Here is a 27,248-nt window from a genome sequence, read left to right as displayed (position 1 = left end):
TTCCGTTTGTCCCTATCTGTTTCCTTACAGAATAAGATTCTTTTCCCTGCCCACCTTGCCCTCGGAAAACATGTTTGAGGTCTTTCTGGCTCAAACATACAGAAATAACACCAGGCATTTTTCCCTGACTGTCCTCAGTAAACTCAGTAAAGCAGAACTGAGACCTATAATCCAGAGGAATTTCCCAAAGGATTGTAAATGTCTGGAATGTACAAGTGGGAATGTAAGAGTTTTGGTCCCAAGAGTAGACGTATTTCCACTTCCTGGCCAATAAAAGCTCCCAGCATTGATGGCTACATCTGTCCTGCAGAATTCAATTATCTTCCTGAGTCTTGGCCTAAATACAGTTTGTATTCTTCCATGCTTATCAGCTGAAGAAACATGGTAACATGTGCTCTTTTCTTTTGGTGTATGTAAACCACTGGTGAATACAAAGGTAAGTTTCCTCAAACTGATTTTTTTTTGTTTGGTTGTTTGTTTAAACAGTAAGACAGTGTTTAGAAAGAATGTTACAAATCTCAAGGTGATAAAACCATGTGTGGAATACCCAATGGTAAAGTAGTTCAGGGCAGTTTTTTGTAGCAAAGGTTTTTGTATCTGGTGTTGCAATAAGAAATTTTAGATGTGCAATTTCTCTTTCATGCTCAGATTCCTTTGACTCTCCCACCATCACTGACCAAGCCATAAAGTAAGTCTTTGGATAGCAGTCCCTTTTTTGGCTGTTTTTTTTCAGCATTTGGGAATATTTGTCCCACTTGGATGCCTTTCTTAGGGATTTTCATGGTGGTTTGAACTAGTTTGGATTGTAACACAGTTCTGCAAACACAATTACTCCTTCAACCTCCAGTCAACACCTGTCGTTTACCTGATTTACCTGATTCAGTTAATGTCCCTTAATGATCCTTAAGTGCACTTAAGAGACAGCTTTTCCTAAGCCTCTTTTCTCCTTACTTATTTCCTAGTTCTCTTCACCAGCATTCTATAGGTACAAGGGCTTCCATTTTTGCTGATTTTATTTGCTGATCCTTGGCAATGAAGCCAGAAGAGCCAGACTAGTCTTAGCTGTACCCTACACCTAATTTTTATTATCTATATCTTGTTCATAGTTGAGATTATTCAGGCTATTCCCTTTCCTTCCTTTTTATGGACCAGTAAATCCTTTTTGTTACACTAGAAAAATGAACTTTTTATTTTAATGAACTGCTGCTGGGAGAGTCCTTCCCTTTTTGAATGCAATCACTTTGTCAGCTTGATTAGTCAAATTGCTTGTGAATCTATTACTCTTCCCATAATCATGGGTGTAGTTGCATTATTAAACATCTCTTTCTGTCCTACACACAGAGTTCGAAGAGCTGACGGAGAGCATCACCCCACAATAATAAGTAGTATAGTGGCTCAAAAAGCTCTGTTCAGATTGAGGAGGCTCCTAAATTGAAATTTTGTGTCATTCAAGAATGACTTTATCTCAGTGTTTGCCTTGCTGTAAAATGATTATTTGATAGAAACTCAGTGTATTGGTGGTTGCTGCAATAACAGCTCCAGCTGTTGTTTTAATGCTTAGACAGCTACAAAAGTGTCAGTACTTTAGCTGATATTTTGCTGTATGCTGTCCTTTCCTTCCACAAAAGCCTAGACCTTTCACATCTCAGGTGGGTATCTTCGTAGAGCTAACTAATCTGTCCCTTCTGATGTTCTGCCAGGAAATTCCATTCATGTGCTTTTCTGAAAAGTTTTGCTTTGGCAGGTTGGCATTTTCTAACATGAAAACATGTCTGAAATATTTCCAAGCAACCCTGCAGATAACTGAACTTAATTTCAGTTTTATCACTGAACTTTCAATGTGTTTGAGGTCTTGTTTTGGTGTGGTTTTGTTTGGAGGTTTTTTGGGTCTGGTTTGTTTTTCTTTCAATCACCGCTTCTGGGCAGAAACACAAGCCCATGAAATAATGAAGGTTGCTCAGACAGTGACAGTACAGATGTCGAAGGTACTCTTTGAAACCTCTCTAGGACTCCTGGAGAGCTTGGAAGTTGACAGGGGAAATATACACCATGGTCAACTTACTTAGCTGGCTGGGAAAATAGAATTTCTAGTTTGAGGAATTCTGCACTTCTGAAACTGTAATAAAACACAGCAATGAAAAACACTGTGAAACTTGTCACAAAACAGATGATGTCATTCTGTCAGCCAGCTGGCTAAGAAGGTTGGATATGTCCCTGGAGGATGTTTTGATTCTATCCAGGAACTGTCACCTGATGTAAAACATCCTGAGGGAAAACTTTATTTCCAATGAAAAAGTCTATTAGGACCCGTTACATTCTTGTATGGGTACGACAGTAAGAGGATGTCTTAGTCTCAGTGACTGTTACCAACAAAAGGCTCGGCAGCAATGTGGAGGTGCTCCGGGATCTTGTTACTGTGTGTTCTCTAGAGGCTACTAGTTCAAATATTCAAATGCTACAAGTTATTTCCTTCTTTTTATTTGTGATTGTGCCAGTTGCAGGGTACAGAGAGGGCACGGCAGAGAGGTAGCTTTTCTCCCCTTTTTGCGTTGAACTTGCTTTGGACTCCCACAGAATATTTTCCTGCCTCCTAGCAGGATAACTCTTGCTGCCTCCAAGGAAGTGTGAACAAAGGGACTTTTAGCACCACAAGATCCTGCTGAATCCATGGGGGTAGGCACATTCTGAGTCTGTTGAGCAACTTCGGAGCTCAGATGTGTGATTCACGTCAGTTGTCTATGCACCACTTTTTCGCATAACAGCAGGTTAATCTTGAAGATCTTGTAAGCGGTTAAACTCCAGAACTGAGTTCTTGGTTCAGCAACCATACACTTGTAAAAGGAATACTGGTTTGCATCCAGTTTCAGTCTTTTTTGAAAAAGTGTGTGTTAGAAGTAGGGAAGGTTTGGAGAAGAACAGTACGGATGGGCCAGGATGTGTGTGATTTGTGTGGATGGAATGACTGAGCTGATGAGAAGCCTTTGGTCTGGAAACTGATAACTAATCGGGATATGTCAGACTTGTAAAACCACAAAAGTCTCAAGGAAGGCAGGGATTGCTTGTTTCCTCTCTTTTCTGTTACAGGAATTAGACACGATAAAATAAATGTATCAAAAAGCAAATTCAAGACAGAGGAGGTGTGTTAACGGATTATGCTACTGTCAATTTCAACTCTCTGTGGTAATGTAAGATTGGAACTGAGAAACTTACCAAACTTGATCCTATGGTATATGTTACAGAGTTACAAACCTGGGAACCTGTGATTTTATGAGGTGGTCCCCTGATAAAGACTGTGTAAAACTTGAGAGATTGTGCTGCTCAGGCCAGCTTCAACAAGGGTAGAAAATTCTCTCTACACATAGCGGTTTGACTGGAACTCTGGAGAAGACTCTTGGGAAAAACAAAACAAAAAAGTGCATGCTGGTTTTCTGTCCCAGTCAGAGAAGAGAAGGTAGTACCTGCCACATGTGGTCCACTCAGGACTTGTGGTAATGCTCCTGTGAAGCCTTTTAGTAAAGTGAATCACAGAATGTCAGGGATTGGAAGGGATCTCAAAAGATCATCTAGTCCTATCCCCCTGCTGGAGCAGGAACACCTAGATGAAGCTACATAGGAATGTGTCCAGGTGGGTTTTGAATGTCTTCTACTATTTTGTGGAAGAGTTGTCTGAGTGACTGGTGCAGGGCACTTGTCTTCCTAGGATGGAGGCAGGACCATCTCCAGCTATAGGAAAATATTTGGCTACTGCTGAGGGTGCTGCTGAAACAACATTACAGGTATCACCTCTCTGCTTACCGTGCCACTGTCCTGGAAAGCTGAACTGCCTCTGTCAGGAATGGAAGCAATAATAAATTCTCATGGGACACACATACAATAACCCCTTTCTGTAGCACGCAAGGTTGTTCCCACTGCATTCTTGTTGCTGCAGCCATTAGAAATGAGAAGTCTGACTTGTCAGGGTCTTGCCTAGACACTCCCAGCTCTGCTTTTGCAGCTTTCTGTGCTGTTGTCTGGCTCCAGTCCCAGTCCTTGAACAGTGGGGCAGGAATATTTCAGTTTTGCCCCACATGTCTGAGCAGCCATTGGGCTGGATGTGTAGGGAGGAGGCATCAGTGAACTTCATCCCTTGGGCACCTGACACTTTTCTCTTTTGATTGACGTGCCTCTGAAGTGGGCTTGAGGAATGTTTGCACTTGAAACAAGTGAAGCAAATTCTAATTTGTCTGGAATGGGCCCTCCTGTTAAATGTTAAACTGACCTTTTGAAGAGAAATTTACTTGATAGTTCTAAATGAAGCCCCGCTTTAAGCTAAACCTGTCACTACAACATGATTAAATTCACTTAAATGTACATCAGTTGCACATATTATTAAAGGAAATTGAAATCAGACTAAATGGTAACCATAAATTTTTAAATGGGGGAAGAGGATGGAGATAGGGAAAAAAAAACACCACACATGATGTGAAGGTCAATGTATCTTACTCACCCGAAGATTAGATGGGCTGAATCGAGAATTTTATTCTGAAGGAATGAAATATCATTGACTATGTTTTTTGTATTTACAGTGTTCCAATTCTAATTTACTGGAGAAGGGAGATTCAGTGCACTTTTGGCAGGGGGTTGATCTGTGGAGACCTAGAAGAATTGGTCAGAGTTGTCTGGTCTTATTTCACCTGCTACTGGACCTTTAAGCAACAGATGGTCAGATTTCTGGCAGCCAGTTTGATAGATGGTGGAGGCATGTGTGTAGATAATGCTGAAAGTGGGTTTTTAGACATACCTGTGACATACTTGCTCCTCAGTTGAACTACACATTTAAAATCTTGCACCTATTCCTGCCTCCTTCCCTTCCCCACCATCCAGAATGACAGTTCCAGTGTTTGGCTATTGTGATAACTGTTCCTTAATGTGCCTGTTCTAATTGTGCCTTAATAAATCAAAACTAAATTGAAGACCTTCCACTTATGGCCATTTATCAGTGACTTTCCATCAAGCAGAAGGACAGGGCTTGGCAAGCATCTCTCAGACAGATGTCCAGGGACTTATGAAGGTTCTTTTTGAGGGTGTTATCTTTATGTAGCTGTATGACCTTTGTGATTCAAAGTGCAAATTTGAACCGTTTATAATTTATAACTCTTGTTCTACCAGACTTGGCTTCCATACAGGTGAGATAAGCATGACTTTTTCCAGCTGTTTTGGGACATGGAACGCTTGCATGTGGCACATAAAATACTCCATAAATACAGCCAGATAAGCTCTTTGGGTTAGCAGCTAAGTGGTCTGCATTGTCTATAGCCTGGAAGTGAAGATTGAGATCTCATCTGTTCAGCATATGATAGCTGTTTTGTTTCTCTCCCTCCCCCCCGCCACCCACTAATGCTGCCTCCCCTTCCTATGATAGGAATGTGAGTGGGCACATATAATATATTCCACCAGCTGTGCCCAGTGTAGTAGTATGCACATATTTCAGCCTGATTAAATCTATTGCACTAGTAGTTGCATGATTGTGTTAGCATACAGCACTGATATGCCTGAAAGTGATGGCCTCTGGAGGCACGCTGTTGCATTAGACGTAAATTTGGGGGTTTACACAGCTATTGTGCTCACGTGTGATATTTAGGGGTCAGTGATGCTGTATTCGCTGACTTATGAGCATGTGGGACAACACGCCTTTTTTTTAAAGGAATTGGTGGTGGCTGAGGATGGTAGGTCTCTTATGAAAAGGTAGAAGAACTTCTCAGGTACTTGTCTCATAACTTGTCTCAGGTACCTTTCTCATAATTTTAATTCCAAATAAGTTAAAAACACATGACTTGGTGGGAGTGAATCTTCTGGTCAAATTCAACATTTTTTAAAGACTCTTGAATATAAGTTGTGAGTAGTAGACCAATATGGCCCATCAGTAAGGATTTTAGTATCAAGCAATCTTTTCAAGATGTTTCAATCTGCAGTCTGTATTTTCTCACAGACTGAAAATATAATTAATACAAGATGTTTTTACAATGCAGGGCAAAATTGTAGTTTGATCTTGTGCAAGATGTATCTGATATGGAATTTACAGCCTAGCTTTAACTTCCTTTTGTCACTTAACAGTAACATAAAAGCAAGATCCCATTTTATCTGTAGCTGGCACTGACTTAAAGATGACTTTCAAAATCAAAGAACCAGAAGAACTGAACTCATTTCTAGACGATCAGCCTGCTGTTCCTCTATACACAAATGCTGGTGTATCCATTTGCTAATAGACTGTTTGAACACCTCACCTTCACCACATCTTGCTCTATTTTTAATACACAGCACATGCTCCTGACCATTTTTTCTGCAGAGTGATTGGGGGCATACATTCTCCTCAGGCCTAGGAAATGTTATTAATCTTCTGCTGTGTACTTTCATTTCATTTCCTGTAAAAATCCATCCTCTGCTACTGGAGATGACCTGAGGTTAGATGTCAAAGGAACAAATTATGTCACCTGCTCGATACCCTAAGAGTAGCTATAAATAGCAAGCTTTATAACCCACTGATCCTTGACAATACATAGTGATAAATATGCTTCTACCAACCAACAGGAAAAAATAAAGCTGTGTGATGGCTCAGGGTGACAGATATTATTTGAAACTCACACAAATGGTACAGCTGCATCATTCAAATAGTTTTAAAAAGAAAAGAAAAGTAACAATCCTTGTATTCGCCTGCTTTGGAGCTTGCTTTAGTAAATCTCGGGTACAGTAACCCAAGTAATCTACTAACACAACTTTTAAATCCAGCAACAGCAAATTCTTTCTTAGGTGATGTGGTAGAGTAACAGTCTAGCGAACAGCTTAGCCTGTTCACTCCTAGGACCCAGAGAACTGATCGAAGTCTTTTCAATGGAATGATTTTCTGCTAGGAAATGCAGCATCAGGTAGATATATCTTCTGCAATATTTTAAAAATGAAATCTTGACAGAAAATGTCAGAATGATTTGAAACTAAAAGTGTGTTTCATTTTGATCTTCACCTTGTTTCATTTGAGCTTTTTTTCATGTGGAGTGAAAACCAGACTGTAATATAAAATATTCAATTGAATGTATAATGATAATGCTGGCACTAGTGGCATGAAACACTCTGGAATTTTTAAACTTTTTGTTTAATCTTTTTTCCAGCTGTATTCTTATTCTATCCAGATTTTGAGTATCATGACAGTTTAAAACAGGGCAAAAAAAAAAGCATGGCCTGAAGGATGTGAATTCCATCATCCAACTAACTTTAACAGAAATTAATGCATGAGGCACATTTGTAACTGGTTTTAAAATGCTACTGGTCTTTGGGAGTTACTCCAGTATAACAAGCAAGAACCTTGGACAATGATTTTGATAATAATGTTTGAGCTGTCTGGATCTTTTAAGCTTTCTAGCTGTTGATTTGTACTGGCAGGATAGAACGAAGTTTGCATATTGTGTTGTAAATGCTTGGATGGTGCTAGCTTAGAAAACCTCTTCTGCAGGGTATGTACTAAAAACCTGCAACTTTTTTATGACACAGTGATGCTCCTTCTTGCTTTTAACTGGAGATAGGCTAAAGCAGTTTCCTGAATGTATAATGTGACTATGGATGCTAAGTAACATAGCTCTGCTGAGCTGGTACATCAAACCTTGTAACTGAGCTCAGCCTGCTGTGAGGATTGGGTTTTTTTTTGCCTGGCAACACCCTCCTTTTCAACAAAGCTGCAATGACCTCAGTGTTATGATGGGATGGGGAATGTAGGACATGTATGGTTGTCTCATTTCACTGATTAATGGAAAAGCTTCCTGTTGCTCTGCCCTCAAGCTACAAAATCCATTAACCACCCCTTGGGGTGCCTGAAATTTATTCTGGCCATTACCATCAATTAGAAAGTTAATAGCGTGATGATTACTGGGCTGCAGTCCTAGCTATTTGTGTGATTTACACCAGACTGGGATGGAAATGGGAAGATGCAACACTGGAAGAACCACTTTATAAGCAAGAATTTGGCATTAAGAGCACGGTGATGTCAGTATGCCCCATGTAAACATATGGCAAGAAGAATCATTAGTCATTTTCAATCCTTCTAATTCAAAAGCCATCTTTTAATTTAAATGTAAGGAAGAACAACTTCAATATGTCACAGATAAGCTGAGACTTTTTGTTGTTTTTGTTGATGACCATAAACCTTGAGTCAGGCTGGACCAGTGGAAATGGCTTCATTCTGAATTGCACTGTCACCTGGTAGATAATACTCTGATGAAAGAAGGGTGGAAATTGGCGTCCTAGCCTGCTTGTTCACTTTGATAAGAGAGTCAGGTGGACAGGGAGATCTTCCATACCAGTGCATTTCTACTTGTGGTCCACTGATCCCAAAAAATTATCTGAGGTAGCAAGGAGCAGGTCTGTTACCAGTAAGATTTAATTCCTTTAACTGCTTTCTTCTTTCTCTTTCATCAAAAATAATGCTGGCATGGCAAATGGAAAAAAATATTGAAAAATAGCACTACTGACTTAGGGAAGGAGAAAATGCTTGTAGTGCACATACAGTCAGATGCACAAGTGTAAATAATGTATCAACTTTTGGTATTTATTAATTAGGTCCCAAAAAATTAGTGTTCCTACTGGAGTTACAGATCCTTCTGACATGCATACCAGGCACTGTGGCACAAAATGGCTTATAGGAAGGACAGGAGAGATTGCACTGGTGTTTCAGCCAGAACACTGCTAGTGCCAACCTCTTGGGTCTTTCACTGAGAGGGTCAAGTGGAGGTCTTGCTTTGATGCCTGCCCTTTTGTTTCTTGCTGCACCTTTCACCTGCCATTGGGTTAGAACAGTTAAAGTGATTATGATTGCCAGTTTCCCTGCACTCTTCTTGACTTTTGCTGCTTCTGTCAGTGAGGGCTAGAGATGAGTCTTTCAGGCTGCAGGTGGAAGGGAGATTTGAAGGGGAGAGCTCTGGAGAGGCATCTTCTATGCCACTCAAGCAATGGAGATGAAAACACCAATTCCTTCTACTGTTAACATACCTTGCCCTCAGGGGCAACAGCCAGTAACAGGCTATTAAATTGTGACCTGTACCTACAGCTTGTGTGAGCAGATGGAGGTTTAGCCACATGGATGCTGATTCTGGCACACCCTTAACTACATATATGCAAAGAGGTGGATGGTCTCTAGATACAGAAGAGACAGAGAGACAGGCCTTCTTCTCTTAAGTTGCTAACTTGAGTTACTAACTCTCAACTAAAATAACAGTGAAGATAAGTTCTTCAGCCATTATTTTAAGGGGAAATAACTCAGTCTCCACCCCCTTTATTTCCTTTCTTTCTGATTTGGGTGAGATTTGAATAACTATCCAATGCAATATGTAAACTCTGGATTGGCTGAGAAAATATCAGCTGCTCCTACTACTCGTCACATCTTTAAATTATTTATAGCAATAATCATCTGAACTATATTAAGCCAAAAAATTGCAAGAAATTTGAATGTGTATATTTCTTTTCATTTAGTTTACGCCAAATAAAAGTTGATTAAAAAGAAAATGGAATTAATTTAACTGATTATGCAGAGAAATGTCTATTTCATAGTTTCATATTGTTTGGTTTTGTGTGGTTTTTTTTTTTTTTTTTTTGCTTCTTCTCATCCCCCAAGTAATTTTGATGGGTTCTGTAGATGGGAAACTACTTTGTGATGAGAAATTTTTTTCTGTAAGGGAAAAAGTACACATTTTGGTAAAGTCATATAAAAATTAATATCTTAATTTCTAGTAAAAACTCAAACTAGAAGCAAGACATTTTCAAAATGAAAGCTTAAATTGGTTTTAAAATGCACATTTAAACTATATTTAGTTTTGTATTTCTTCCTTTTGACATTGATATTAAGGCTCTTGCCAATCCTTTTTTACACACATGAAACTCCAGAAAACTTATGCTGTCAGGGTAGAGTGGAAAGTCTGTGGAGCCTGAGGGCACTTGCATTTGGCTCTGTCACAGACTTTCTTCAAATGTAGGATTAGTTATCTAGTCTTTCCCTCTGTTCCCCCCCACCTAGGAAGTGGGAACAGTGATACTTGCCAGCCTGCTGGGGCCTCATGAGAAAAAAGTCATCAGACATGTCTTCACTTAAGGAGTGAGACATGTGGGTCCCTGGAGTTTTGAAATCTCTTCCTTTTCTTTACCCTGGAGATGTCTTTAAAAGTTAATTTCAATCTGCCAGGGTGAATGTGAAGTGTGTTAATGCTGTGACATATGCAGTGCCAGTACAGACGTTTGAAGAAATGCTACCCAGCTCTTTGGCTTGTCACTATTATCAGGCCACTTAACTCTGCCCTCTTAAACCAAACTCTTATGAAGGCAAAAAAAACCTCTTGGGACTAGCTTCACCTTAGCTTAATCCCTGCTTAAAGCCAATGAGCTATAGCTAAAAATCAGCCAAGATGCATTAGTGAAGTGAGGAAGAGGAGGCCGGGGTAGGCATAAAGACACAGTATGGCTGGTCCCAAGCTGCAGAAAGGCCTGTGGCAGCAGCAATGTGTCAAGGACACTAATCGGTGCAGTGGTGAAAGGCCTGGGCTGCTCAATGAGATACAGGAGTTTTATTTAAAAATTCTGTGTCCTGCCTTAAAATGTTCATGGGGAAAAATTCCCCGTATTTTCTAATGTGACAACCTGTGTGCTGTGGGGACCAATAGCCATTCAGAGTGTGACCTCAGGAGAGAAAACTGTACAAACGAGAGCAAAGTCTCCGTCTTTGCTACGTGGAAACTGTGTCCAAGGACACAGGTTTCACTGTGTTTATATCTTGTAATTGGTTTTCAGTGTAGAGATGTAAAATTCCCCTCAAAATATGTCAGAGTCTATGAGCTAGGCAAACAGTTCCTATTAGAAATGGTAAAGGTCTTTGGGGAATTACTTATACAATGAGTTAGAAATACAGTCTTTGGTGAGAAGCATCCAGGTGAAGCAAGGTAATTTGTAAAGAGTAACTTTCTATGAAAATAAAGAATGGGAGAAAAACCAACCAAACAAAACTCCCTGCACACAACTCCCAGTTCCTCCTGAGAAAAGCTGAGATCAGACATTATCACTTTCTGGAAAAAATACCAGGGTTACACATGAAGGAGTTAAACCAAAACAGGCATCAGACGAAAAGTGACATCTATCAATGGCTTTTGAAAGGCTTAATAGGAAGAACATGTGAACTGAAGTGGTTAGCTGTTGAAGAAGACTTTGACATTACTAGCTTTTGTGAAACATGGTGGCATGGCAAAAATCAATGAGAAACTTTAGTACTTGGCTATAAAACCTTAAAGGAAAGAGTTTCAATCTAAGTGATGAGGGAATAGCACTTCAGCCTAGAAATATCCCCAGAAAGAAAAAAATGCAAAAGTCAACAACTATACAGCAGTTTACAAATAGGCTTAAAACATTGCACACAGGAATACAAATACTCCCTAGAATTACCAGCTCCAGTATTTTTCACATTCAGACATGAAAGATAATTTTTAATGTCCGAATTATTCCTCTATTCAAAAACTTGGTCAGTGAAAGCCTTTTGTAAGTGCAGCCTTTGACTTCACAGTTCTGCCTTCTGTGATCCGAAAGCTTTCTATCCAAAACATCTACTCATGTAGAGATTAATATGATAGCAACTGGCAAATTTTGTGCTCAACCAGCCAGTCCCTTTGGAGGCAAACCAGGTGGCATATGTTGTTATGCAGGAGGTTGGAACAGATGATCTAATAGTCATTGCTGTTTCCTACTTACAACACCTGACTGCTGCCAGGGGTGAATTCATGTGTAGAAGTGAAAAACAAGCTAGAGTCCATCTCTGCTCTGTTTCTGGTTTTGAGAGGCTGCCCTGCTTTGCTGCTCTCTAACAGCACTACAGATGCTTCTGGTCCTGCCTTCTAGGGCTGCTGAGACTCAGACAGCAGTTAGAGCAGCAAATTGAACAGAAGGGGGGTGAGGACATGATATATAGACCATCTTCTCATGGTGGAGGTGTGCTAAGCAGCAACATTAATATCTGAAAACAAGGCATAACTGGTGGAAAAGAAATATAAAATAAATAGTAAATGGTGCCAGTTAAAGTGGTTGCTTCTTAATGATGTCACATAACAAGGAACTTTATCTGTTAACATATGTGTTTTATGGGAAGAAATCTGCACTCTAGTAGACAAGAGACATTATGTTACACAGCTTGAAGTCTATATGTCACTTTTTTTTTTTTTTTTCTCATGGACTGTTCCAGAAAGATCTTGTTGCAAAAGAAACCTTGACCAAACAATCAACTGGTTGATTCTTCAAGTGTTCAGCAGCCTATGTAAAATAAGTACAGACAACCTTAAATTTGTAACGAAGGAGAATAAACAGCAACTTGCTATGGAATTTATTTAATCTGTATATTCAAACTGACAGTCCTCTGAATTTCAGTCTGCGCTTCTTGAGAAAGAAGAAAATTTCCATAGGGTTCATATTACTGGTTGATTCAGAATGCCCATTATAATTGTGAAATATTGGTAGGAATGGATTGAGATATATTCATGACAGTAGGTGGACTAATGGAATTCAGTGACTTTATTTAAAATGTGCAGGAGTTTATTATAATACTGTAATAGAAATGTCATTTACCCTGACGGGAGGAGAGCAAAAAGTCCTGTCAATGAATAATAATGAAGTTATTTAAATGTCAACTTTCTTGCAAATAGTTTGCAAAATATAAATTATTCTGTGTTTCTAGTTTTGTTCTAATTTATGACTCAGGGAAGTCAGAGCTTCAGTCCCACTGTTTTGGTATTTTTTTATGCTGTCAAATGAACTACTAATAATTAAAATGTTTGTCTTCTTGAGTGTTTGCAAAAATGATTCTGCTTTACTGAAAAAATAGGTAGTCTTATTCTAAACAGCTACTGGTAAAATTTGGCATGGATTTAATGGGAGCATGTACACAGTCTCTAAATTGATAGAATTCTTTTGTTCCATCGTTCTGTGTGTATCTATCACTATTTCTTTGTCTTAAAGCACTTCTAGGTACCCATCTGCTGTTGTGTAACATTTACCTTCCTGTTAAAATGAAGATCAATTGTAAAGTGGTGTAAGAGACAACAACTTGTACCAGGGCAGGTAGAAGGATGGGCTGTTGCCTGTTTTGAACATGATAATGACAGTAAGATCTAACAGTAGCTTCCTTGCCTGTGTATTAGTTCATCTCAAACAAACAAAAAAAAAAAAAAGTTTTTCTAAGCTTTCCAATGTTTCAGTTGCTTTTATGGATGGTGACAGAAGCACAGACTTCCTTCTGTATGTAACATTACCTGTAAATAAAGCTATGAATGCAAAATAATTGCCTAGAGATTTGAAGTGAGAAATGGCTGGCAATTCTAAGAGTATCATTTGCCATAGGCCTTTGACATCTGTTTACCTGTGCTGTGGCAGGGGTACTGTCTGCTTTTCTTTAACTATTTCAAAGCAAGATTTGTGTGTCGGATTTCCTTTACTCCTATCCCCATTTGAAATCACGGTCACTGGTATGAAGAAGAGCTGCATTACTTCATTAATATATATTTTTCCTAACTCATCAAATCAGCTTTAGTCTTTAAATGCCTCTATTTGCCCAAACTTCACAAAGGATAGGCTTTGATTTTTAGGCAGACTTCAACAAAAATAATAATTTTTGAGAAAACTGCGTGTTGAGGTGAACAGGGTAACCAAAGTGAACCAGCAGACCTTGACAGGACTGTGTTCAGTATCCTGCTCTGGCTTCGTTCATCTGAATGCTGGAACATCTCTGACATATTCAGTACCAGAAATAACCATAACAGTACCCTCCTTCTCAGTCCACTGAGGAAATAGCTCAGTCAGTTTATATGTGCTCCTGAGACAGATGACCTTATAAAAGGGAAAGATCAATCAGATGAGAATTTGACATTAATGTTTTAACCAACAAAGGTCATATATGTGCACAGGGTGCCTGTGTTTATTGGCAGGAGGATGGGAGAGGAAGAAAAAAGCTATGGTTGTAGACCACAGGTCAGCGTTATACACCAGAACAGATATCTGCAAATGCTTTGACAAAATTCCTGAATAGAAAGACTCAGCTTTAAGGCAAATACACATTTTAGTGCAATTCATCTCAATGGGTGAAAACCCAAGCTGCTGCCTTCTTGTTTTATTCATGTACTGACTGCAAAATCTGAAATTCCAGAAGCTGTGATGCAAATGTAGATATGGAACGTGATCCAGAAATGAATACCCTCCACACCGAGAGGGGAAAAAAAAAAAAAGTAGACATTAAGTGTCTTAAATTCCTTTGTGAATGTAGCCATTGTTTCCCAGATAGGAGAGAACCTGGAAATAACAGGTGCCTAGGGTTTTGTTTAGAATGACTAATTTTGGAGTGATTAGCAGAAGGGAAAATTCACATTACTGTTTGCAAGTGAAGTTCTGTGTGAACCCATTAGCACATTTTAAAGACAAGACATGGATTTATTATTTGCAAAATAATGTTATACTTTTAAATACCTCTGTTACCCAGATACATGTCACTTTTCTGTAATTTGCGGATACCAACTGTACTGATTTGGCTGATTATCTAAATTCTCTGGATATTAGGATATACTTCAGGCAAGCATGAGCTGCATAATGAACAAAACCGCTGCTGATAATTGATCTTGGTTCCAGTTGCATATTAGGAGTAGATGTTTACAGGGACTCTGCACAGTCTGTTTTGTTCACTCCTTTTGTTTTTTCCTCCAGACATGTAGTCAGTGTCTCTACAGGCAACCCTCATATCAGCAGTGTATGGTTTTCACTACTTAATGGTGGCTCTTAGAGCAAGAACAATGCACATCTGTCCATATTCCCTGCCAGTCCCTGTGAAAAATCCATATAAATTGTAGGTGTAATGCTCATGTATATAGGTTTTCAAAAGGACATCTATGTTATTGCAGAAAACTGAACTCCAGTTTCACTGAACAATCATCTGGAGCAGTTACTTTGAAGTATGCTGAGAAAATACTCTTAACAAAATTAGTCTAAGCTTGGAATATACAATGAATTGGTAACTTTAGTCTCTTGCTGTCTGGTATTTGGCTTTTCTGACGATCATTATCATCGTCAATATGCAGAATTTAGCATTTCTTATTGTACATGTTTATTTTCAAATGCTTTAGGAAGATGTAGGTTTAATTTTTCCTGATCTAATTTAAATGCAAATTATAAGCACTCACATGATGCTGTGTGTATATAATTAAGTATCATTATATACTACATGAATCATTCAAAAAGCTCTAGAGAGCCATTCCACTACATAAAGCATGACTTATATTGAAAAACGGCCAAGTGACTTGTGGTTTTGTGATTAAGTGTTTGTACTTATGAAATCTCTCTTTGAATTGTAGGTCAACAGATTATGGGACAACATATGAGAAACTGAATGATAAAATTGGCCTGAAGACTATTTTGAGCTACTTGTATGTTTGTCCAACAAACAAACGTAAGGTAGGTGATAATGTGGTTGGTTCATTTTGACTTTATGATGCAATTTCTGTCCTAATGATTTCTCCCACTTTCCTCAATATCTGTTACTACTTAAATGACCAGAAATTCACTGTTTCCCTTCCCTTGAAAAAATACATAGCTTTACCAAAATATAAGCCAGTTTGTACCACCTATACTAACTACCAGTGTGCTTCAGGGAATATATATTAGCAAAAGATGGCTATTAAATGAATGGGCATAATAGGTATCTTGCATGTAATTGTTTGCTTACCTTCTGCATGGTAATGGTTTTGTTATCTGAAAGTGAAAGAGACTCATTAAAACTGCAGAAATGCATCTACAATGACCAGATTGTATGTAAAACTGTCTTTTAAGTGCTCCCAATAGTGAACTGAACAGGGTTTGACAAATTCCTACAGAGAACATGCCTTCTGAAGCCTAGAAGGTTTTAATCATGCAAGGACCCTACTGACCAACAATCTACTAAAAATTTATAACTCTGACATATTCATAAAAAGAATCTGATATCATCTTTGAGATACATTTTTTGACAATTTTTTTTTTTAATTTGGAGTTATACAATAGGAAGTGATGAAGCATAGTTTTTAACGATGAGGAAGACTTGTATTCTTATTTATGTTAGTGTATGGATATGCTAGCAAACAATATCATACTTAAATGCTTTCCTTCATATGTTGCCTAAGAAAAGGGTTTAACTCTCATATTTGGTGATGATCAGTTATTGCCACTGGTGTTTTGGTGTGGAAGCTAAGAAATAGTTTAAATCACCCTGAAGTTACTAGCAATTTTATTTCAGATTTCCTCATGTGTTGTTCTAGAAAAAATAATAAACAAAACATAAGTAAATAGACAGCAATGGTGACGCCATTGTCCTCTCGAGTTATGAGGTCACAGTATGCATGCAGTGGGTGGAAGACCCAACTCCAGCTCTTTACTCTACCAGAGGGAACATGAACCTGGCTAGAGTAAGTTTTCTCTCTTTTTGCCTTCTGTCTCAGTGGAAAGTTCAAGTTACTCCAGGCAAAACTGTTTTGCATCATCAGAAGATGCTAATGAAGGCTCACCTCTAAAGGAGGCTGTGTGTATTTGGGCAGCTGAGGTCACTTATGATGCTCTTTAAATTTTACTGAATCTTCTATATATTAAGAGAGGTTGTGAAGGGAAGATGGAGCTGTTCTAACTGGAGAGAACAATACTTAGCTTTATTCTCTTATAGTTCATGTTTAACTCTTTGTTCAAAAGAAGGAGATGCTTCTAGGCATGAGACATTTGACCTGCTAAGAAATTGACCCTGATATCACCTTCTTCTCTTGAATTGATGTAGGTGGAAGTCTGTACCACCACCTGAGGTGCAGACACAAGACAGGGTACACTTGATCTTACCCTCTACTTCCCCACCTCACTCACCCTGGGAATAATTCATCATACAACTGACGTTGCTATGATTGTACAAGATTAGGAAAAAAAAAAAAGGAAAAAAGCATAAGGGTGGAGAAATAAATGACCTTAATTAAAACAAACAAGAAGATGTGTGGGTTCAGATCTCCTGATGGAAGTTGGGACTGGGATTAAATGGTCCCAAGTTTGTGATGAAATGTCATCTCATTGCACTGGCCCCTGATGAAGAAATGAAGCTTTTTACTAAAAGCCAAAGAATGAAATTATCAGATCACTTAAATATCCCTTGGGTTTGAGGTTTAAAAGGTTTGTCTCCTGGCTCAGAAACTGTAGTGTGTGGTGTATATTATGCATATAATATATATATGTATATAATCATGCCTGATGTTTGTTGGAGAGTAATAATACTCTTCTCTAGAACTAAGAAGGTTTTTATCTGGGCAAAATCTACATGAACTCTTAGCTATTGTGGTGCAGAGAAACCTAAGAAGATACTAAGGGATTTGCAAACATGTTAAGCCAACTTAAGTGCAGACTGGCTCTAAAAAAACTTCACCACCTCTGGCTGCACCTTCCCACTCCCTCCCTTGAACTGCCACCCTTGTTTGTTTAGCCATCTGGTGATCTGGATCAAGGACTAATCTACCTGAAAACTAATCCCTCTCCAGCTCAAAAAAAAAAAAACACCAACCCAAAACAACAACAAAAAACACAGGTGAAAGGAAAAAGCTTTCAGGTCAAGAGGTGGAACTGCCTGTTCTGGCATTAGACTGCACTGAAGTTGGCCTATAATCAATATGGGACAGTGCCAGAGGAAAACTGCAACTCCTGTGATGAAAAGACCTATGTAAAGGTCTAAGATTGGATTTTTCAAAACTTATTTCAGTAGCAGCAGCATTAGGCCTTTAGGGAGAACTTTCGGAGGTCCTGCTTATGCTGTTTATTTGTGTGGAACATCAGGTCATTCCTCCAATAAATGTTTGACTCTAAGCACCTAGGTAGTCCCCCATGATTGAAAGCGTGGGGAAGAGATCGTAGAGTTGTATTATACTTCCACACTAAAAATACTTTATCAGTGAAAGCAAAAATACTGAAACTCATGATATTTATCATACTTGCTGTGGAATGGAAAGCAGAAAGAAATGTATTTACACATTTTACCACCAAAAATATTTTTCACAAAAACCTATGGATTCTGAGACCAATTTTCTCCCCCCCACCTCTGAATTTCTGATAATACTGTGAGAAACTCTGGTTACCCTGAAAGTTGCATCTTGTTTCACTGATGTGGGTTGGGTGAGTAGATGCAGACTTTTTTTTTTTTTTTTGGATGCACAACTCAACTACTGTAAAATGGATGGATTTTGTAACACTGATACTGTTTGTGTTAAGGGTTTATACACTGTTGCAGTTAACACTGGGCAAATGCTATAATGTTTTCTCAAAATATATATCTGGTAAGTGCTTTTTCTGACTGCACCTGTAGCCTTTGATATTATTTGTTCAGCAAGGCATTCCTCAGCAGAGAGAAAAGGCTTCTTCAGTAGTGGAAAAGAAATGAAGCATTTTTTTTTTGTCTGGAAGCTATCGGAGAAGAGACCTTGCTATAATACAACACTAATTCATTGGTGGGGCCAACATGTCCTTAACTTACTGAAGCTGCCTTCTTATGAAAAAAAAATCCTTTTAGCACATGCTTAACTTTTAGGAATAATCCCACTGAAACAGACTGTAGATGTTGAACTTTACTGACTCAATACTGATTGCTTCTAATGAAAAAAAATAAGTGTCTCCTGTGCGTAGTCTCGTCTGTTCCTTGCAAAGCAGAGCAGTTGGAACGATGAACTGTAGAATGCATGTAATTGGATTTATTCAAATAATTAATAGATTTGTTTATGATTTTCTGATGATTTTCACATTCTGGAAAAGAACAAACAGTAACGTGTTGAATAAGTTGTTTTAATTTATTTGCTCTTTTCCATCTAGAAAAATGTGTCTATAAATACATGAGATTTTCAGAGCTTCCCACAGTCTGTGAAGGCCAATTTCTTTCAAGAAGCTTCTGACTTCCAGTTCTTGTCTCTTTATTGAGCAAAATTAAATCCTTTAACTAGGCATTGCAGGCAATGTCATATTACAAGAGGGTGCTTTGAAAATAGAAATGAGAACAAAATAAACCATTATTTACAGTTTAAACTGAAGACCTAATGACCTATTGCTGTTGCTCAATATTTTTCTGAATTACAGTATTTTCTTAAGTAAACCGTGGAAAACAGTGAGTAACATACTGATGTAGAAGCTCTGGTGGAAAACTTTGTTTTCTATATTCTTTCTTTTCACTGAATTACTGTACTACGCGGTTGTATGACTGATGACATGGATTGGTGGAGATGGGAATTGTAACACATGCATCTTTCCCAAGACACAAAGCATGTTTGAGTATTTGTCAACAAGTCTCCAGAAGAGAGAGAATCCCTGATGTGCAGTAATTCCCTAGGCTTAGGTATGTCAACATTGGTTTATTTGTTAGGGCCGTAGAGCCTCTTGTGAGGGGAAATAAAATTATTTAGATGTTTCTACATGAGGAAATAGTGTTTGGAAATAGTGCACTGGTGGGTTAAAAAATAAACTGAAATAAACTAAAAATTCAAGTAATTGTCTTGGAGATCTATTTTCACAGAAGTTTGTCATTCACCTTCCTAGAAATTCACGTGCACTGTTTTATGGTCTTTTCTTACAAAATCCTTTCAGGTAGTTGCTTTTAAGCATTGCATGGAAAATTATAGACCTGTGCAAATTAAAAGTGCCTGAGGAGTGGCCGGGACTCTGCAATTGCCTTACCTATAGGTTTTATTTTCAAAAAGTGTTGCTACTAATGCAGACATTGTATCCATGTAAGCAGACACTGTGTTCTTTGCAAAGAACCAGTTTGTGCAGCCCATTTGTTCCTTGTACTTTCAAACCCCTTGTATCCATGTGTCTCCAGTTAATTAATAAAATGCTGGGTGATAGTATCTGATAGCAACTTTGTTTTAGCAGAACTAGTGCACCAGATATTTCCTGTAGATTTGAATTTTTGTGTTATTTTTTGTTTTGTTGTCTCTCCCACTTCCTTTCTGCAGACCTCCCTTGAATTTTCCCTTTATTCCTCCAACTGTTCAGATTTTAATTGCTTTGTGGTACAGTGTCCTCTTTTCTCTCTAAAGATGAATGGATTACAGACGCCTTCCTCTTCTTTTATATTTAGTGATCGCTATTTGCACCTTTATCACAGTGTGTTAAACACTGCCCTGTTGTGCGTGTAGCTCCAAGATAACAGATATTTATTGTAAATATAATTGCATGAGTTTCAGTGCTGGCTAGATCCCCAACTACTTCAAATTCATGTCTATTAATGAGTTTTAAATGAAAGGAATGGTGGCCCAGCCTTCTGTTCTTCCTAGCATCAGGGGGTGGGGATGGAGAGAATAGCTGGCAAATGTTGCTTCAGTCAAGACAGGAGATTTATCCTTATTAGCTGAGATAGGAATGATTGAGTGCTACTTTGTATCCTGTGGTATTAGATGAGTTCATTTGCTTCAGGGAGCTTTCTGGTCTTGGAAAGTAAACTGCCTAGCTGTGTAAAGGCAAGACCCAGACCTGTGTGCTTTGCACTCACTTGAAAGTTGGAGAAAACAACTGTAGAAATGAACAGTTCCACCAGATGTTGTTTCTATAGAAGCTGCTACCCTCAGTTGCTGAAATCAGATTGGGGACACTTCTAAAAATCTTCTCTCTGACTTGTCTCACCATAGCAGCTTGCAGAAGTCTGATGTGATGGCAGGACTTGATTTTTTTTTTCTTTTCACTCAGTGAAAAACAGTTATTTCCAGTGTTGTCCTCCTTGTAGGCCTCTATAAATCCTAGTACCAAGACTATCAGTTTATATTGCAGAGGTTAGAGCTCAGTAGAGCTCTGAGCACACCTCACTGTACACTGAGCCAGATCCTGTGACTGCCAAGGGATGGCATCCTTAGCAAATTAGGCACAGTGAGAGACTCAGGGTCTACGGTCAATTGGTCATGCCACTAGCCCAAGTGCTATTGCAGTCCACTCTTGCAGAGATAAAATCAATTATTCCATTGCTCTCCTCTTTTCATTTGGAAGGAAAGGTCCTTGTTAGCTGCAGGCTGCGAGTGCAACCTTCAAAGAGACAGTCATAAGAGACCAAAAAGAAATTGTCTCACAGATGTGAATGGTGGTGTTTTGTTTTTAATGACATGGTGCACAGGAAATTTCAAGGAGATGCTTAATATAAGTCTTTTCTTATCTTTTGGAAGGGAGGGACCACCTTGTATTAAAGTCTTTGGCAGATTGAAATATAAACTTCATCAAATGAAACTTCTGGATTAAACCCTGTGTAGCATAGGAAGGGTATATGAAGAATCACCCAGATTTGTTTTAAATGTCTCCTATGCTATGACCACAGATAGTAATTCTTCATAGCCTCACCTTTTCTTGGGAGAGGATATTTTGCAGGGAGGGAGACAAGAGGATGTTGGGTGGGATTCATCAGCTGGTTTTGTTGATCTAATAGGCAGTTTGGGATAAATTGCACTACATGTGTCTTTTCTCCAATGGTCTTCCAGTGAGAGAACATACGGGTTCTTGTATCTTTTCTCTAAATACAGAAGTCTAAATAGTTTTTAGCAGTTTTGGCTTAAGATTTCACAACCTGATTAGAAGAGAGTTGAAATCCCAAACCCACAAGAGTCAGAATTATTATCTTGAACTGCAGGGGTGGTTCAGTGGATGTCTGGTAACACTATACACATGCCAACAGTTCACTACCCACAGGAAGAGACATGTCTTACCCTTTGAATTAAAAAATCTTCAGTTTTTTGCAGTTCAGGAATAATGATTCAATTGAGTATGTCTACTGCTATATACAAGCCACTATTGGTGGTGACTGGAAAGTCTTATATCATTATGATAATACATATATTAAAGTTTTCACTTCTGCTTGTATTGTCTTTAGATTCAAGACTGATGCCTCTACCTGTGCACCATATATAATATATAATTGGGCAAATACTTGATTTCTATTTCAGAAGACTGTCTATTCTGCCCTCCATCCCATATGAAAACAAAGATAAAGCCAAATTGTTGTTGTTGTTGTTGTTATTATTATTATTATTATTATCATTATTTCAGAAAGGTAGATTGTTCCTCATATCTTTTGGATATGATCTAACACAGCTGCAGTCTGGCAGAGTTTCACTGGAGAGTCAATGAAGACCTGTAAATGGCAGTGACTAAAGAGCTGATGCTGTATTATTAGTTTTTACTATTGAGTTCATGGGAAACCAATAATTAACAAGTATTTGGTCCATATTAACAAAGTGAAAGGAGAGTCTCATCTTTCAAAGTGAATATTTTGACTTTTGAAGTGTCTGGCAGCATTCACTACCAAACTTTGTGATTCATGGCTATAGTATATGACAGCTCTCACAATAGCCATTACACACAAAGCCCTTGCCATTATTCTACATCCATATCTCTCCTTGGATATGAAGTGAAATCAAAGCCCATTTATTCTACTGCTGCTCTTGTAAACCTATCAAAAATAGTGGCAGTTTTGACATTTTCCCACTAAAACTAGTACTACAGCATGCTACTGTATCTCACAGAAGTCTCCAAAGGCACACGGAGTGTTGAAACTAATGATAGGGAAGTATGAGCCATGGAATTCATCTTTAGCACTAAGATCCACACAGACCAAGGAGGGTTTTAAAGGGGTTATTCCCATTCTGACTCTCACCCCTGTTTTCTACAAACTGGACAGTTAAAATTTATGCAAGATAGTCTCTTGTTGAACATCCTTGAATTCTTTTATTCCTTTTTAATTCCTCGGCAATTTACCAGGTATTATGGAACAAATTGTATTCCTTTTGGCAAGGGAGGGTATATGCCAGGAGCTTAGAGAGTAGAGGAATGATATGTTGTTAGTTGCACGCCAAATACAGGCAGCTGGGATTGATGGTAGTGCAAGAATGTGTCTAACTACAGAACAGACCTGTCTTATTGTCAGACTTGTAGCTCCATCAATTTTTCTAAGTAAGACAGGCTGTTTAAACCAGGAAAAAAGCCAGTTGCCATAATATTGTGTTTTGGTTTTTATTTCTATGAAAAACTAGCCTCAAGCAAAGGAAAATTGGTTTGTTCACTGTCCCATAAAGTTGGATTAAAAGTATGTACAGTAAGGTTGTTTTCACTTACCTTCTGGATTTTTGAGCCATTAAAGAGACATACCTAAATCTCACTTTTATATCATTTCACTGCTCTGTTGTGGTAGGAACACACTTCTTCGGTCATAAAATGTGGAAATTGTCTTGTTAATGTATAACTTCAGAAGTTGACCTTAAAGGGAAGAATAGCATGGTACTGTGGTGTAACCATATGATGGTTTGTTGAATAACATAAAAATAACAAATGTGTGAGTATTGACCACAGGAGCTTTTAACTCAACCGTCCCTTGCCAGGGCTGCAACAGAGTCATATGCGGTATCTGTTAATTAGCAGACAGTGTAATATCTAGTGCATGTCTACCAGCAGATTGCAATTGCTCAGCCCTTCTGTTGTCTAGATATGTTATTATGAAGAAATGAATGACTGAATGACAGGGTACTTGAGTATTGTGCCTTCTATCTAGTTGTACTTGGGGTACAAGGGGAACAAAGTGAAGAAAACAAAAAAACCATTCTTGATTACAAAACTTCTGATTGGTAAATGCAGAGAGAGGGGAGTGACTGCAAAGATTAATGCATGTAATTAGAAAGTTGTCTGCTGCTAAGAAAATGTGGAATTTGACTTATATGCAGACATAATGAGAATTAGAGACTAACAAGTGGTGAGTCGTCATATAAAGAGTAAAAGGTCATAGTGGAAGAAGCTAAGCCTTTTGGAGAAAATGGGAATAATTCAGTGTATGATATGGGAGAAGATATTGCAACAACTCTAAATGAGCTTTTTCCTTTTAGTGCTACAAAGTGAAAAGGTTAAGTTTCTTGTTGCAGGGGCAGAGATTTCCCAGAGCCAGAAAAGGAAAAAAAGCCTTGAGTCAAAGGTAAACAGAGAATTCAAGGGTCAAAACTTACTGAAAATAAGGCACTGTAATCCATATTTTTGTTTCTTGAGTCTTTTCCCTATCTCTCTACCTTTCTCATTACTAGCAAAAAAGGAATTAAAACATTTAGGAAGGGCATATAACTTGGGAGCAAGGAAAATACAGTACCTACTACAGCTTGGAGAATAATGTCATATGGAAGCTGGGGGTAGGAACACACAGAATTATCCTTTGGTTTACCGTGATTTGGCTTTCAGATGGGTACAGGTCTCCCACAAATTTTCACAAACCCAGGTTTTCTGTAGAGAAGTTTCTTCTACCATATTCAGAAATACTGAAATGTGGTCAATGATTGTTTAAAGGTAGAAATTTTTGTTTAGGAGTAAGTGACTGCAAAGGAGAGAAAGCTGTTGAGGAAGGGTAGTGGCAATAATGACAATAATTTGAGACGGTGCTGAGGGTGGTGCAGAGAGACCGACATTGATTAGACCAAATTAGGTTCATGAAGAACTATCTCACCATCTATTCTGATACTATGGATCAGGCTCTAACCCACTGTTTTTCAAGCCTTTTTTCATCAACAGGGAAGGGTAATCAGACCATGGTGAACATTCAGGACACGCTCATACCTTCACAATTTTTTTGTGTACATTTGCTAAGAAGGACGTGAGGATTTGAGAGAAAAACTTGGTAGTAAATTTTGAGTGTGGCCGACTGTTTCCATAAATTTGGGAGACACAACATTGTTTTGTTGCTTTTTCTTAACCTGCCAGTGCATTTAAACAATTGGAGGTGGCAGAATTAGGTCAAAAGATAAATTTAAATTAACACCTTATTTGATAAGAAAGAATCAAATTTTAAAAGTGATCTATTACATATTTAACATAATGAATAATGTTTTTTGCTATTTAGAGAAAGAAAATTTTCATATTTATTGAAAGTGTTTATTCCTCTTTCCTCCCCACCTCCACTGGCTTCTTCTGCTCAGGTCATCCAGCAATGTTTTGGAGGTGAAAAACTAATTTTGTTTTAAATGTTTCCACATTTAATTCTGAATAGATTTACAAAGATGAATCCTACTGAAAACAACGGATCTTAAAAATTATACTGAAACTAACTTCTTAGTCACTTTGCTGGTTCTTTCTTTGTTAAAAGACTGCCCTTAACAGTTTAAATACAGTAAATGCTGAATTCTCCTTTGCACATTTGTATTTAGATCTCTGCATGTCTCTGTGTATGCATAATACCTCTTAGCAGTCTCCAATCCCATATACCTAATTCCTTCATCAGAGGAAATAAGGATAATTAGAAGGGAATTCAGTGGATAATAAAGGCAATGGAAAAAAAGAGGGGAGAATGATACTAGAAGTTGAAGTATTTTTGGATGGCTGAACAATGGGGATGTAGCAAGAACTTTCAGACATTAGTCCCTTGGGAGATCAAAAAACAAACAACCAAGCAAACAAACAAACAAAACCCCCACAGTTCTTTGTTTTAAGGCTTCTCTGCACAGCAAATTGCACAAAGTTTGAACATTATTTTGATGTGTTTCTCTTTTTTTTCAGCCGGAATATGTTTTGGAGCATGGAAGGATTTAGCTGTGAGCATGTGGTGTGGATACTGGGTTCTGTTTTGCTCATAGATTCAACATTTGCTGTGAGCTGCACTCTTGAGCATGTTGTCTACTCTGGATGTAGCTTCACAGTCAAGAAAATCCACTAGAAGTAGTTCCTTAATAACAGGCAGAGCAATGGGTTTACAGCTGTTTCTGGACACTATGCAGGACTGAGAATTTGATATTGTATTACTGAGACTAATCCTTCTGCATCAAGCCTAAATCTCTTCTGTCCTATTTATAAGCTAAGAACTTTGGATGTGGAGATTTTTTTTCTCTGTGTTTGAACAGCATCTGTTTCTTTGGGTTCTAGTGCACAACTTCTCTCCTGATTATTACTATTACTAGTGGTAAATAGTGAATGTGATAGCATAGCAAACCTGAAGGACATCAGTCTCTGCTTAGCCCCTTCACTTAAGAAATGCAAACACATCCATATGCCCTCCCTAATGTAATGTTCAGCTCCCACAAAATAAAGAACAAATGCAGGTGAACCAAAGGCAGACAGACAGTATCAACTGAGGAAGAAAGTATAACAGTTTCTCTACCTACATCTTGAGACCCTTGTTCACTGATGGATTGTGTGTTAATAGGTACTTGAGAAGAAATATTGTCAGTCCTAGTTTGTGAATGAGATCAGTTGTATGTTTTGATAAGGTCAGATATTCAGCTGCAAAGACAGGAAGTGAACACAGGATTTTGATTGAAAACCTAGCCACAAAATAATATTTTCTCCTAATGCTTGGCATTCTGGAAGATCTGGTCTCTTTTTATACCATACCTTTCTGGGAGGGAATCCCAAACTGCATCCCTCGTATAAGTTTGTAGCTTTTATTTGTATTGCCAAAAAAAAAAAAAGGTAGTAAATATTTAAATATTTTCACCCCGCACAAAGAAAAAGGCAGAAATGAAAGAAGGAAACATCACTCAATGTCTTCTTGGAAGAGCAGCATGAGGCCATTGCAGAGGGAGAGAGGAAGCTTGGGGCAGTCATCCAGTGCAGCAGTGCGCAGAGTTCACAGACCGTCTAGTGCTCCAAACCCCTGTATGTCTGACATCAGCAAGCACTACAACATTCCTTTTTAAAATCTCAAAAATGAATGAATTTCTCCCACACCTTTTACAATGTGTCTGGCATTTTGAACCTTGGAGCTGAGAGCTATCTTCCAAGTCGTGTCCTTTGTTAAAGTGTTTCACTATTCTCTTTTCAGAATACATCTACCAGCAAAACTCTTCTGCATGTTCCGGGATGCCAAACCTTTCCATTTGCTACTGTTTCAAGTGTGTTACTGACATTTACAGGCTCCCACAAGAGCATTCAGTCAATTACCACCGAAGACTCCCATTGTTCCAAGGAGACTGACCTTTCCCCTTGGGCACCAATTAAAATCTATTACTTTTATTCCCATAGTGCTTGCTGTAATTGGAGCTCTGGCTCTTTGCCAGGTAGAACTTGTTGGGTTTTTATCTCCTTTTCTTTATTACTGAAATTTTGCTAAAGATAGCAAGAGTGAAAGTTCCAAAATATATGTATATACTCTGGGGACAACAACGTCGTTTTAATGAAACTTTTATATTAGTCTCTCTTTCTTTCTTTCTTTTTTTTTTTTTTTTTGATCAGGAGCA

General features: G+C 38.3%; 1 protein-coding gene across 4 annotated transcripts in view; it reads left to right on the top strand.

Annotated features, from left to right (window-relative positions):
• Positions 1–27,248, top strand: part of SORCS1 (sortilin related VPS10 domain containing receptor 1) — a 289,286-nt gene that overhangs the window by 104,718 nt on the left and 157,320 nt on the right. For all 4 annotated transcript variants that reach the window (XM_071812134.1, XM_065843558.2, XM_065843559.2 and 1 more), the window contains exon 3: positions 15,384–15,483. In XM_071812134.1, coding sequence (XP_071668235.1) covers positions 15,384–15,483 — 100 coding nt within the window. The remainder of the gene's footprint in view (positions 1–15,383; positions 15,484–27,248) is intronic.

Source organism: Patagioenas fasciata, chromosome 8 (genome assembly GCF_037038585.1).
Source record: "Patagioenas fasciata isolate bPatFas1 chromosome 8, bPatFas1.hap1, whole genome shotgun sequence".
Taxonomy (NCBI): domain Eukaryota; kingdom Metazoa; phylum Chordata; class Aves; order Columbiformes; family Columbidae; genus Patagioenas; species Patagioenas fasciata.
The sequence above is the reverse complement of the archived record's forward strand: the minus strand, read 5'-3'. Positions and strand labels throughout refer to the sequence as shown.